At 41.0% G+C, this 13,972-nt stretch overlaps 1 protein-coding gene across 3 annotated transcripts in view; it reads left to right on the forward strand.

The window, feature by feature from the left end:
* Positions 1–3,687, forward strand: part of kiaa1109 (KIAA1109 ortholog) — a 56,315-nt gene extending 52,628 nt beyond the window's left edge. For all 3 annotated transcript variants that reach the window (XM_062470468.1, XM_062470469.1, XM_062470470.1), the window contains 5 exons: positions 170–373; positions 580–774; positions 1,053–1,187; positions 1,884–2,049; positions 2,829–3,687. In XM_062470468.1, coding sequence (XP_062326452.1) covers positions 170–373; positions 580–774; positions 1,053–1,187; positions 1,884–2,049; positions 2,829–3,045 — 917 coding nt within the window. In that variant the 3' untranslated portion in view covers positions 3,046–3,687. The remainder of the gene's footprint in view (positions 1–169; positions 374–579; positions 775–1,052; positions 1,188–1,883; positions 2,050–2,828) is intronic.
* Positions 3,688–13,972: the final 10,285 nt, after the last annotated feature.

A 13,972-nucleotide genomic window follows, 5' to 3' on the forward strand; every position in this document is an offset into this window, starting at 1 on the left:
ATTTATTTTTTATATTATATGTATTTAGATATTTTATTTTCAAACTTGTTTTCTCTACACATATATATATATATATATATATATATAAGCATTTTCATTATTTTTTTTGTTTTTTACATCATTCTTTTTTATAAAAATGTTTGCAACACGTTTTTCTCTTTGTATCAAGGCTCCAATGATGACTCTACCTACATTGTGCAAACACTGGATTTCCATCTCGGTCACAACACCATGGTGACTAAACCCTGTGGCGCCCTGGAGAGCCCTATGGCTACCATCACCAAAATCACTCGCCGCCGCCACGAGAACCCTCCGCATGGAGTAGCTACAGTCAAAGAGTGGTTCAACTATGTCACGGCTATGAGAAATGAAGGTAAGGGAAGCTAAACCGTTGTGTCGTATGTAGTCACATAATGTGACATCAACATCTCATTTACATGTATTATTGAATTTTAAAACATTTTATGTAACAGTATAGTTGGCAAGATGGGTCCGCCATTACCGTGCTGGAAACAAATTCATTTTGTTTAATCCTATCCTGAAAACAAATTGATTGTGTTTAATCCTATAAACCTCTAGAGCTGAACCTGCTCCGAAACGTGGATGCCAACAATCAGGAGAGCGGAGCAGCGGCCAAGAGCTCCAGCCTGCTCAGCAGCTTCAGAGGCTCCTCCAGCTACAACCACGAGACAGAGACCATCTTCGCCCTCCCCAGGATGCAACTGGACTTCAAGTCCATTCACGGACAGGACCCAGAAGAGCCCTCGCTAACTGGTGAGAATGTGGTTACGATAACTGGTCCAGTCTGTTTGTTGCAACTCGACACATTGATTGAAGCAATATGTTAAACCAATGAGCGCTATTGCTATTAAACAAATTAAGTCCTCAGAAATTCACATCAACTTAGTGGGCAAAATTGACAAAATTATTTGTCTGCAAAGTTTAAATTTTGGGCTAAATAATTTGGATACAAAACTTGACGTTAAACCACTTGCGACTCGTTAGGATATAATAATATATATAACATGTTTATAAACCTTTGCTTTTTTTAGATTCCAACAGCAAGCCCACGGTGGAGTGCAGTGTGGTAACTGAGTTCACCGACCACATCTGTGTCACCATGGATGCTGAGCTGATCATGTTCCTCCACGACTTAGTATCTGCATACCTTAAAGAGAAAGAGAAAGGTGAGCACACGGACGAATACATTCTCTCTTTTTGTTGTTCTTCTAGCGCTCTCCCTAACTTTACATAAAATAAAACATTAAATCCTCATTTCACTTCAAGCAAATCCTTAACACAAGTGTTAAAATGAAAGGTCTTGAAATATATTGGGTTGAAAGTAACGAAGTGAATTTATAGTGGTAACAAATGGATTGTTTTGCATATAATTGCATGGTCAACAAATGGAAAACAAACACTGTTGTACTTTGTATATAATTGTCACTTGCAGGCACAAGAGCTAGCAAACCATGCCTGAGTTGGCATAAATGGAAAATCATTTAGGAATGTATTCATATTAAAATATAACACATACCTAGTGAAACTAGCAAAAATATATGGTCTCAAGTGATGGTTTCAACAAGATGACAGCTCTGCACTTAACAACCAATTTACATAAAATATTAAAATATATGATTGACTGCTCATAGCCAATGCTGTTACTAGCTACCCTTAGCTTCCAGAACATTCTTGTCAGCTCAAGCTAGCATGACAACATATGATTAAAAAAAACTCAAACTGATCAGAGATTTAACCCATTTTAACCATTTCAAATGAGCATTTAGGTTTTTCTGTACCAAAATAACAGTAATACAGTAATAAGTTCACACTACATTCTTTTTCTATCACTCTTCTCACCCCCCCACCCCCCTCACCTGCAGCACTTTTTGCCCCGCGTATCTTTGCGGCTCGGCCGGGACAGAAGAGCCCCACAGCCGTCCATGGTGAAGATTCAACTGACAAGGACAATGAAGACGGCATCAACTACACAACAGTGGACTGGAGAGAGTTCAAGTGCAACACATGGCATCTAGAGCCAACCCTCAGGTCAGAGCCTCCCAATCAGAACATTCTAATTCCTTAAGTTATAAATCCAACTTCAAAAGAAGTGTATTTTTATTTTATTTTTATGCTGAGTTCTTCTTAACATATATAGTCTATTTTGGTGCATTGGTATTGAACTAACAAAATGTCAAATCACAGTATCTACTAAAGGTGAAAAAATATATCTTAAGTTAATAAATTCTGACATTCTTATGCATAATGAAAAAACTATATTCTTTCTTGCTAGCCAATGGACAACAAACCATTAACATGACTTTACTAGCTACGGTAGACGATTGTCCAACACAGTAATGTTCCAGCATCTTGCTAGTGTTGCCTGCACAATTTAACCATGATGCTAATTAGCTTGTAATCTCACTGTTTTGTTGCAAACTCTAATCTTGAGGGAGGTCCGTTATCAAGCAATATCCTCTTTGGAGTTCCAAGACAATTTAGCCAAGGCCGTAGCCATGGAGTCAACATTGGAGGGGACAAATGAAATTTGTTATGATAATTTCGGACAGCGTGCGTGGTTGACCAATATATATTATGATTATGGCCTTGAATTTAGCTCACTATGACAGACAAAATGTTGTTGTTTGATTGAAAACACAATAGAAGTATCCTAACAACATACAATTACCACATTAAGGACTTAACAGATCTGCACAGGAAATGCTATAGCCCGGTTTTCTACCATGTACTAGTACACTCACAAAACAACAGGACATTAATATATGGATAGATTTTCTGAAATGTCCAATGTTGATGCTTTTCTTCAGGCTAATCTCCTGGACAGGAAGGAAGATTGACCCCGTTGGTGTGGATTACATCTTACAAAAACTGGGCTTCCACCATGCAAGGACTACAATTCCAAAATGGTTGCAGAGGGGAGTGATGGACCCCTTGGACAAGGTCCTCTCTGTCCTTATCAAGAAGCTTGGCACCGCGCTGCAGGATGAGAAGGAAAAGAAAGGAAGAGACAAAGAGGAACATTAAACTCAAGCATACAAGTGTTTTATAAATGACCCCTTTAACACTTAATAATACCTGGAACCATGGGATCAATTCTTCGTTACTGTACATTACCCCTGTCATACCGGTTTATTGCAAAGCCGAGCTGAGTATAGATGTTTATTGTGGTGCATGCCACTATGAGTTTTGACTGAAACATTTTGCACCCTTGTTGCTTTGTGTATTTTAAAGAAAATGGCAAATTAAGTTTCATATGGCTGCTCTTATGTGATAACCCCCTGCCGAAACCAACTTAGTTTCATCTCATACATGCTGTACATGTTATCAGAACAAAGTAGCTGGAGTTGTGAAATTACGTGTACAATGAATAGACAAATTATAAATTTGCCGTGCACAATTTTGCCATTTTGTGTAATATTTTAGATGCATTTTAGAGGGATGTAATAGAAAATGATTTGCATCAAACATTTTGTGTGTCAGCTACTGAATTGTAAAGATGCAATACAATTTTATTTTATTTATTTATTGGTTTAATCTTTAACCTGTTACCTGGGTGTTTCAGTATTTTATTTTTAATATGTGCAATAGACCAGTGTATATAAAATAACTGTGAATTTCTTCAATGTGATTTTCTTAACCTAATAAAATCATTGCCATCCAATTGTACATCTTATTCTGCGTTTTATCTGGTTATTTATTCATAGTTACATTTGGCTGTCAAGAAAGAATATTTTTTAAATAATGGTGTGACAGAATTATGCTTTTGAAATTAGCTCATCAACTAATGCTGGCATGTAATTAGTGTGCTTGCTATCAGCAAGGCACACTACACTATTCAGAGGCAGACTCAAATCACATACTGCACGACATGCAGCATACCAGCGTAACAATGGCGATATGTATCAGTTTGCTTTATTGTGAGTTTGTCTTTAACTTTATTAAGGCTGGCATAAAAAGGTAGTGCGTTTGTGTGTTCACACCCATTGTCGTGCTGTTTACGTGGGTTTGGGGGGCGGCAGGGCTCATTTGGCAAACGGAAAACGGGAAAAACCTTGGTTTTTCCCTTTCCCGTTTTTCTGAAAAACGGAAAAACCCTAAAACGGTTTTCGGTTTTTCGGTTTTAAAACCAGAATGCCTGGGGAGATGAAGGATTATTTTCTTAACTGATACATAATACAGCACAGTTTTAACAAATTGTGTGTACAATAACATTAAAGGCTAAAAAGAAATTAAATAGAAGGTATGTAGTTGCAAGTTTATAATCTTACCAGCAGATGGCAGTCTCAGTCAAGTAAGGTCTCTATTGATGGTTTAAACCTAAAAAGTGTAATGATGTGCATTGCAGAGCAATGCTGTACATTTTTGCAGGCCTTTACAACAATATAGTTATGCATTTTTTATTGAATAGTGTTTGAGAATGTGCTGTGTGTGTGTGTTTGTGGTGAAGGGGTGCAGTGCGTTGTAGACCTTTGAAGTGTCTGTTTTTGACAGGTGTCATAGGAGTGTTTTCAGTGATTCATAAAGCAGACTATATCACAGACTGAAATGCGACAGCCAACTGTCACCCTGTCAAGAATTCAATTCGCGGTTTGAGGGGTGACTTGCAATGACTGGCCCATCCTAAAACTTGATCGTTAAAGTAAAAAACGAGTTACAATTCTCTACATTTCTTCACTTTTACGGAGTAAAGAAAATCTTCTAGTCTTACACAGTGTACCATCTGTGGTTGTGTGCTTTGTGGTCTAGAACTTTGATTCGCCCGACCAGCGTGCCCTTAAAAAAGGGGGCCGTTAAAAAAGCAGAAGATCACAATCTTAAAATCTTGAAACCTGTATTAACAAAGTGTCCTGCCTCATTTTAGAACAACGTCCCCCAATGGCTTCCACATGATTAATAGGAAGAAGAGGGGTTTAGGTTGTGATAGACACAAAAGGGTCTGTTGGTGGACCAGGGGTCTGCAACTGTCTCTACCCAGACCCCCTCATCAGATGAACCCTCATGCAGCTGTGTACTCACAGCTTGAGGTCCTTGGACGGCACCCCTTAGAACACTAAACCCCTTTTCCCTGTCTAACACTCATTTCCCTACACTATATGCATAGGTTTGCACTCATTGGATAGTCACACACTCATTTATATTCACAGAACTAATACATAGCCTTGACCCTAATAAAACATTTTTTTTTTAAACCTCAAGATGATCCTTTCCTGAAATGGTTTCAAACAGAGGACCACAAAGCTTTGGCTCAAATGTGAAAGTATATATATATATTTTTGAGTAGACAGGTATTTTAGGATCTAATTATTTCTAATATCTTTTTATGCAGGATGTGAAAAAATCCCCATCTCTTTTTAACAATATTTCCTAGCTTGTGTTGGATACTTTTGTATCGAGATATTGATTTAGCCTCTATCTACAGAATGTTTCTACATTGTAGTAAGAGCTGTGGAACACTGGAAACTGATTCATTTCAGCAGTTAAGAGAATATTTTTTCATATGTATGCTCAAGCGTGACACATAAATTAGATGGAAGTGTTGAAGATTAAAACTACTCCAAAGAGACAAACATTCTTTCTTGAGGGCCGTAGTCCATATTGTGTCCTCTTTATAATCTATTGTCACACAAAATTGGTGCTCAGTGTTATCTTAACAGGCAAGGTCTCACCTCAACAATCCTGGGGAAAGCAAACATTTGTCTTTCATTCAGCGGCCTGCTTTTTTTCCGGCCTTGTGCTCCCTCTCCTTCCTTTTTTCTTTTAAGGAAACTCTGAATTCACATGCACTGCAACTCATCATTGCATTATTTATCCAGGAATGTGGGTCAGTGTTGACCTTTTAACACAAGTAAAAGCCTGACAAATAATGAAGATCCACATTTCCCGGGACAGTGCATGTTTGTGTGCGTGTGTCTGGGAGACACCGTGAGAAAGGACCAGAGTGTCAACGTTTGAACACTCACCTCCCCCTCAAGAACAATGACGTTGTGAGAGGTCGAAGTGAACTGACCTGGGCAGGCAGACTTTCATCAACACGCCAGGTGAGAAAATGAGTGCCTTATGGAGGAATAAGCACTATGGTTGTGCTTAGACAGATGTCTTGGTCATCTCTAACTAAGGACATAGGTTTGTTTTCAAATGTGGCTGGGACAGCTTTTTTGTATATATATAACTGGGATGCGGCCATTAAATCTAATTGTCTTAAAAAGGCGGGGGGGGGGGGGGACAGATTAGAGTTTTCAAAGTGAGTGGGTATAATGAAATGCCCCTGTCTCTTAACACAAGCATGTGGAGCATTTTACATAGCATGTTGCCATGCAACACATGTTGCTCTCAAATACACACCTATAGTCATCATAATCGTATAGGTTATTATTTCCTGGCCCGGCCCACCATTGGGGGGGGGGGGGGGGGGGGGGGGGGGGGGGGGGGGGGAGAGGTAATGCATGTCCTGCTTGAGGAAATCTCCTGGAAATGAAAACATGATGGTGGACTCACTTTTCCCAGGAATAGTAAGGAATGGTTGAAGTGTGACATCATTGTGTGTCTTTCTTTACATCTCTCTCTCTGTTTCTCTATCGCTCACATGCACTTGTGCTTACAGGCGCAAACACACACGTATACTCCATCCCTGTCTTCCATGAGCAAACGCATATTCCCTCCCTCCCTCCCACATACAAACACACACACACACTGGGTTATATAATTATAGATATGTGGAACTGCGATTAGCACATGAACACAATTACTTCCCAATCCCATTATTAATGCCCCACAGCTGGACCTGTGGCTGGGGTTGAAACGATGTACTTTGGGTTCACCCTGAGGACGTCTCCATTAGCCTCGTCACAGTAAAGGGCCACAGCCTTTGTGCCACTCCCAGGCACACGCAACAACAGGGGTACTCCAAAGTTGTTATTAAAGGGTCTATGAGGGACAAAACTGTTGCACCAGGTTAAGGGTTTATTTCCCCAAAACATGAGCATACATGGGAGCAGAGCAGAACCGAGACACATGACAACTTTAAGACACATGAAGCATTTTTACCTTCATTTAACAAATACTTTAGTACAACCTAATTTCCATGTAGTAAAATAATAAAAAAAACAAGCTGACGCTAAACAAACAAACCAAATGACTTAGTCTACGACTTAACAGACGGGCTCAACAATCACCCCTGCTCCTCTTCGTGTGTTTATGTCTTGGGGTGCTTGTAGTCTGGCCCGTTCAGTTTACTTGTCCTTTGACCGACACCAGGAAGTGTGTGTCACGCTCCAGAGCAACAAACAAACATGTCAGACAAAGAAAACAATAGAGGTACAATTTGAGGTGTGTTTGCGGCCACTGCACCTGGGGCTGTTTTTGGTTGTATTTTTTTTTAAGATATCACCTAACCTATTGTTTAAACTAATGTCAAACGTCCAAATACTAGGAGAAAGACTTACATTTTATAACAGATATTTCGGTATATTTTAAACGAGTATGCTTACTTATTATTTATTCAAATTGCATTAGATTAAAGGCATGACACAAACATTTGCTGCTGCTTGTTTACACCAAAACAACCCCCTAAACACCACAACCCCCTAAACACCAACCACCCATCAAAACTTGATCCATTCTTTCTTATCATTCATTGTTTTTCTTTCATACACCTCACCAGTATGATGCACACAAACTCAGATGTATTCAATGAGTGTTGGATCCTGGCTTATGGCAAAATAAATATTCTACCTAGTGTGTTTGGCACAGCTGGTAGTACATGATAGCGGTTCTGGGAAGTGCCCGGGGGGTAAACAGAGGTTTCTAATGGTAAGGGCTGTTTCACACCCGACTAACTAACTGGGGCTGATGTAAGGGAGCCTCTGTGGCTGCTAACCATGATGGCGGGTGACAAGAAGCCAATGAGAGGGCCAGGGGACACACACACTACACACACACACACACACACAGCATGTTTCTAGACTAGTACTGTAAGTGGTTTACAGTGTGACTTTGATGACCATTAATTAGATGGGGTGTTAAGTGTGGTCTTTTCCCTCAAGGGACCCTGTTGAGGCATAAATGCATCAGTATTATCTGAAAGGTAGACGGGGCAGAAGTGAGCGAAGGGGCAGCTGTTTCACCTTCTCATCCTCTTGTGCATGATTCACCAGCTAAGGGAAGTGGAAAGTTACTCCTGCAATAGATCTGTGGTGCCTGTGTGTCAGAGAAAGAGAGAGAGAGAGAGAGAGAGAGAGAGAGAGAGAGAGAGAGAGAGAGAGAGAGAGAGAGACAGGAGCGTGAACGTATGTGCAACCGAATATTTGAGGCAGAGAGAGGGAGTACGTGTGCAAGTGTGTCATACAGGGAAAGAATGTGAGTTTAGGCCCATGTCCCTTTGTGCGTTGGTGTTGGTCTGGCTCTTTGATCTGGTCTCTCAGCCCTCTGTTCTGCTCATCCCACCAGCACTAGTCCGAGTCCCTGGCCTGACTGCTTCAACAGGACCATCTGGAGCCTCACCCCCCCACACACACACACCCACCCCCTCTCCCCCACACTCCTTCACGTCTGCCTTGGATCTCACTCTCCTATATTTACAGCTCCTTCAAGGTCTATAAAAACATGCTGTTGTGTGCATGTGTGTGTGAGAGAGAGAGAGAGAGAGAGAGAGAGAGAGAGAGAGAGAGAGAGAGAGAGAGAGAGAGAGAGAGAGAGAGAGAGAGAGAGAGAGAGAGAGAGAGAGAGAGAGAGAAAATCTATTTGTCACTAGCACTCATTTTCCTCGCCTTCTCTTCCTCCCCCCCCCCCCTTTCACAACAATTTACAAGACATCTAACAACAGCTAAATTGAGTAGTTGAGTACTCTGCTGGGGAGAGAGAATTTTTACATTTCCAAAGAAAATCACAGCAACTGATACCACAGTACAAACTTCACTATCAACGTTGGCAGTGACATTGACATTGACGGTAGTATCAACAGATATTCCATCCATTTCTACATGTCCTTTTATCTTCCTCCCGCTCTCCTTTTATCCTCTCTTCAACTCTTCCCCCCTTTCCCTCTCTTCCATTCCCAAGTGCCATTCCCAGCAAATTCCCTCACAGCCAGCAGTGACATTCCTAAATGCCATTCCGTCTCTCCAGACGACAGAATTCCCAGACACAGTACTCAATGTCATCCTCGGCAGTAAATCCCAGTCATACGGCGACAGCAAAAGTGTTTGGTGCTAAGCTTCAGCTAAGACAATAGACTCAAATTACCATTGAATGCCTCTAATTATATTTTTGTTCCTGTTACTATAAAACTTCAGGATATGAAAGTCTATGAGTCTTTGGGAAACAGAGCCCAACGGATCATGAAAGCAGTAAAGTAAAGGAAATGTGACCGTAGCACTCACATTTCAAAGCATCTCAAAACGCATGTACAAATATCAGCAATAGTGAATTTTTTGGCACTAAATAAACCGTCTTTTTAATGTCCATATCCCTTCAGGAGAGGCACAAAATTGTTAAAACATATCATACTTCCACAGGAAAGTAGTACCATGAACACTATTTTGGCTCTAGCAAAATGGAAAAAGGCTTACTTATTAAGTGACTACGCAGAATGATGGAGGGAGAAAAAGGATAAAAGCTTTACTTTTGCAAGTTCAGCTGTGTTACATATCCCAAGGTGACCTTAAACCATCTTAGTAGCTGTTACACACGTGACACACAAAGGCAAAAAAATACTGTACATAAAAAGTTAACACAGAACACAAACATGTGCAGCTGCCAAACACACTTGGTTATGCTGATTTGTGTGATCCCTACTTATTGTGTTTGAAACGGCGTCTTGACTTCCATGGTTTATTTTGATTTCCTCTCCTGGCAGGAAGCAAACGTCTCCCTCGATGCTGCCGCTGTTTCCCAGAAGGCCCTGTTTTCAGTCCAAACAGGGGCCTGTACAGGTAACGTTGTTATGACCTGACCTTCCTCAGGAACTACCTTTGGGGGGTTGCCAGACTTAGAGGTCAGCGTGAGGGCCCATAAACCTCAGACACGTGATAAATAACCCCCTCTGTGAGTGTCACTTCTGCTTGTTATTGGCAATCTATAGGAAAACAGCATTATGGGTGGTGGAGTTTTTTAAGTGGAGGTGGCATGACTTCAAAGGAAGGCCTAGGAACAAGGTTGTGCTTTCTTACCCGAAGGAACAATATTGTTCTTCACATAAAAACGTGACAAATGTCTTAGACAGCCTTCAAGTGTTAATCAAGGAGCAGTCTTTCAGTATTGGGCTATTATTATTTATTGTCTTGGGCCTCACCTTCCATTAAAAGATCGCACACACATACAGTATGTTCTCCATTCATTAAATCTATCCAACATTCATTCTATTAATTTACTACAACCTGTGGAAATGTAACCACATTATATTTCTATGAATTCATATACGAGGTGAGTGCTAGGACTAAAACAATGTGTTTTTTGTAAACTATGTATCATGTCTGCAGACATGGAGGACACCCTTACTACCAAGCTCTAGGTGTGTCTCTCAAAGTAATCACGGTTTCAAACAAGCCATTCCACTCTTTTGTGGTGCTTATTCAGCAATAATAAGCTTATAACACCCAGAGTTGTTCAAACAAAACTAGCACTCAGGACACGCGCATTCCCATTTTTCCCATTCCCCCGACGGGGAAAAGCTGCCTTTATGTGCATCCCCCCAGGTGTGCTCCATCGTGCTGACAAACCTCCAGGCTCCGCCCACAAACCTCCAGGCTCCGCCCACAAACCTCCAGCAACATGCAAAGACCAACCAGCACGAGCAGCCAGCCGGGAGGGCCGTCACAGTACCCACCATGGTCTTCTCATTCATTTCGATGTTTCTTTCTTTCTTCTCACCCTTTTTAACAGACATCTCAAAGATAGATAACAAGTTTGGAAGGTAGTTATGGCAAAGTTTCATTTATTATATTTAGTTAATGAGTGTGTATAAGTCACATACTGTAGAAGTACCATGTGTGTGGATACAAACAGGTACCTTAAGAGAGACTGCACCTTTTCGAATGCCCTTCTGGTTTAATACTGCATCTTCTGTATATAAATTCATGATTTATTTTAATAAATACTATACAGAAACATACTTAAGATCATTACAAAATATGGCACATGCGGAAAAAAGCATTACATACAGTACTTCATGTACAAAACTACATAAATGCAGCATACTTACCAATTTGTCCCTTTACAATAACACAACAAAAATGTTTATATACTGCGTTGTATATTACATTAATATATTTCTATGTAGTTGTATATACATGTATATTCACGTATGTTAAAAAAATAAATAAAGTGCCTCTCTTAAAAAAAAAAAAAGTACCTTTACCTTTCAGTAAAAAAAGTCCTGATAAAGTGTGACGTAAACTTAAAATGTAAAAACTTAAGACTAGACAGCTCGGACCGCAACAATTATTTCCATGACAACGCAACAAAGAATGTTTCTAATTGAGAAAAACAGCAATGGAGTTGGCCAATGATAAATTGACAATAAAACGGTTGCCAAACAATGTCCCAGAACCTTTCCCCATAAACTGTTGAACTTAACAACAGATTGCATTTCATCATCATCCTACACCTTACAAACACACTATTGGCGCATTATTGGCCTTATTGGTTCGCTCAGGTGAAACAGCACAAGAAACATGGCAGGTTATGGCATCGCTATGAAAAGCTTAGTCTGTACAGAATCATGAAGACATTTTAAGGCTTTCCCTTCTGTATCAGGGTATTACTGTGTAGAAAGAGATCAAGAGGGCCTGCTTTCAACCCCATTTTATTGAGAATCTGTCCAAAATCAATAATGACTAAGACATATTTAAGAGTACCAGCCAGCTGGCTTGCTTGCTTGCCTCTCTTGAAAGTAAACAAATCCTGATCCTTAGCCCTCCCTTCTCAAAACGCACACACACACACAAATACACACACACACACACATTCCCAGCCACATATACCACGGGTAGAGACTGATATTCTGTTAGGTGTATAATGACTGAAATCCGAAGCTAGGCTAAGATTGGCTAAGCTAACAAAGCTAGACGAGGCTAAGCCAGTAGCCCTGCACTGTGGGTCTGTGTCACTACTGTGAAGAGATCCAAGCATTTGCACAGCTGGGTCCGATGGAAGATGACCCGAGTCTGACGCTCCCAGCTGTATCCCCTTCCGAATAGACTCAATTAAAAGAGGCCTGTAAGTTCTTAGCAGCTAATATCCTGACGTAACTCAAAAGGATTATATTACACTTAGTGGTGAAGGTATTTTTCTTCCGGCCAAACTACCTACCCCCTAACCACTATCTCTACCCTTGTTCATTTCAACAGAAGGAATGTATTGGCAAACACTCCTTTAGAAAGTACATGAATAAATGTTGGCTGACACAGTAAACAACTTGAATTCAGATCAACGTCGGTTCTCAAATGTTCCTTTTGTCAGCCTGTGGCCAAATGCTACATCTAGACGTGTAGTTATTGTGATTGGCACTCGGATGTTTTGGGATCTTTCAAAGGTTTCCGAACTCTGTCAACTTCGATAGATGGCGTAAAATACTGGAGGGATGTTGAGGGAATACTGGGGCCATGTTGGATCCTGTGTGTGTTTTCGTCTTTTGCTTCTGTAATTAATACATACCCTTTTGTAGAAACAGTATCTTCTATAGCAATACGGCTATAGCTGAGCGACAGGGAGAGCACAAACAACAGAGTCTGTCTGTTGCTCTCACGGCTCAGCGTGGAGAGACAGAGTTCTCTGTCAACACAAGCCTCTTGAACCTCCGTCAATGACATCAGCTCTGATAACCGGGCACAAGACTGTCAACGTTGAAACAATATCCTATCAATGTCCTAACCCACCCTTCACATAACCATATAGAGGGAGAGGGTTATAAGGGAGGCACGGGGCGAGGGAGATAAGGAAGAGTGGGAAGGAGGAGAGAGGACCATGAAGGAGAGCAGAAGAGGGAGAACACTGGGTTCCTCTGTGTGTGGAGATGTGCTCTCTCTCCGTCAATCACCCCAGACAGATGACATACTCTGTCTCTCTCTTGCTGAAAACCACCTTCATGTGAATTACCTCTTTCTCACCCCTGTTGCTCCTTTTCCTTCCCCCTATTTCTCCACTGTCACCCATGTAGCCAACTTCCCCCAAATATCCCTCGACCCACGCCTCAACAAATTTCCCAAATCAACCCAATCCAAAAACAAGAGAGTGGTGGTTCGGAACAAACCATCACTTCAGGTGCTCTATTAGAGTAAAGACAACAAGGGGCAAAACAATTGTTGGGTTTAACAGTCTCATCCTTCATCAACAAGCTATGTCCTTGTGTTACCCTATCTAGGGGAGCATAGGAAAAAAATCATTGATAGAGACAAATATTGTGTCCCAGGATATCGGATATGACCAAAACCACGAATGATATCTGTTCTGAAGAATGTGGCCTGAGAGAAAACAAAGAGATAGTAAGAAAAGCAGGATGCATTGATGGGGCTTTTGTTTGAACTGTCTGGGTTTCTGGGTTTGGAATTGATTGGAGTTGGGCCAAAGAAGGGGAGAGGGGACAGAGAAAGGGAGTGAGAGAGAGAGAGAGAGACAGATAGAGAGAGAGAGAGAGAGAGAGAGAGAGAGAGAGAGAGAGAGAGAGAGAGAGAGAGAGAGAGAGAGAAAGAGAGAGAGAGAGCGCAAAGAGTGAAAAGACAAACAATAAGGCAACATTCCATTTGAACTTGTCCTGTTTTTAGCAGCTTGACAGGAATTTCTTTCATGAGGCATCAGTGTTTTTTTAAATTCCTGCAAATACAATTCAGGCCCCATATGAGTCTAATAAATACACATTCTCCATGCTCCACACTCCAGGATCTTGGAGTCACCGTTGCAACCACTTGTCGCATGCCGCAAATCCCTCCCCTCAGTTCCAAGTACCTCATCTCGAACA

The sequence above is a fragment of the Osmerus eperlanus genome, chromosome 9 (assembly GCF_963692335.1).
Source record: "Osmerus eperlanus chromosome 9, fOsmEpe2.1, whole genome shotgun sequence".
In the NCBI taxonomy this organism is placed as follows: domain Eukaryota; kingdom Metazoa; phylum Chordata; class Actinopteri; order Osmeriformes; family Osmeridae; genus Osmerus; species Osmerus eperlanus.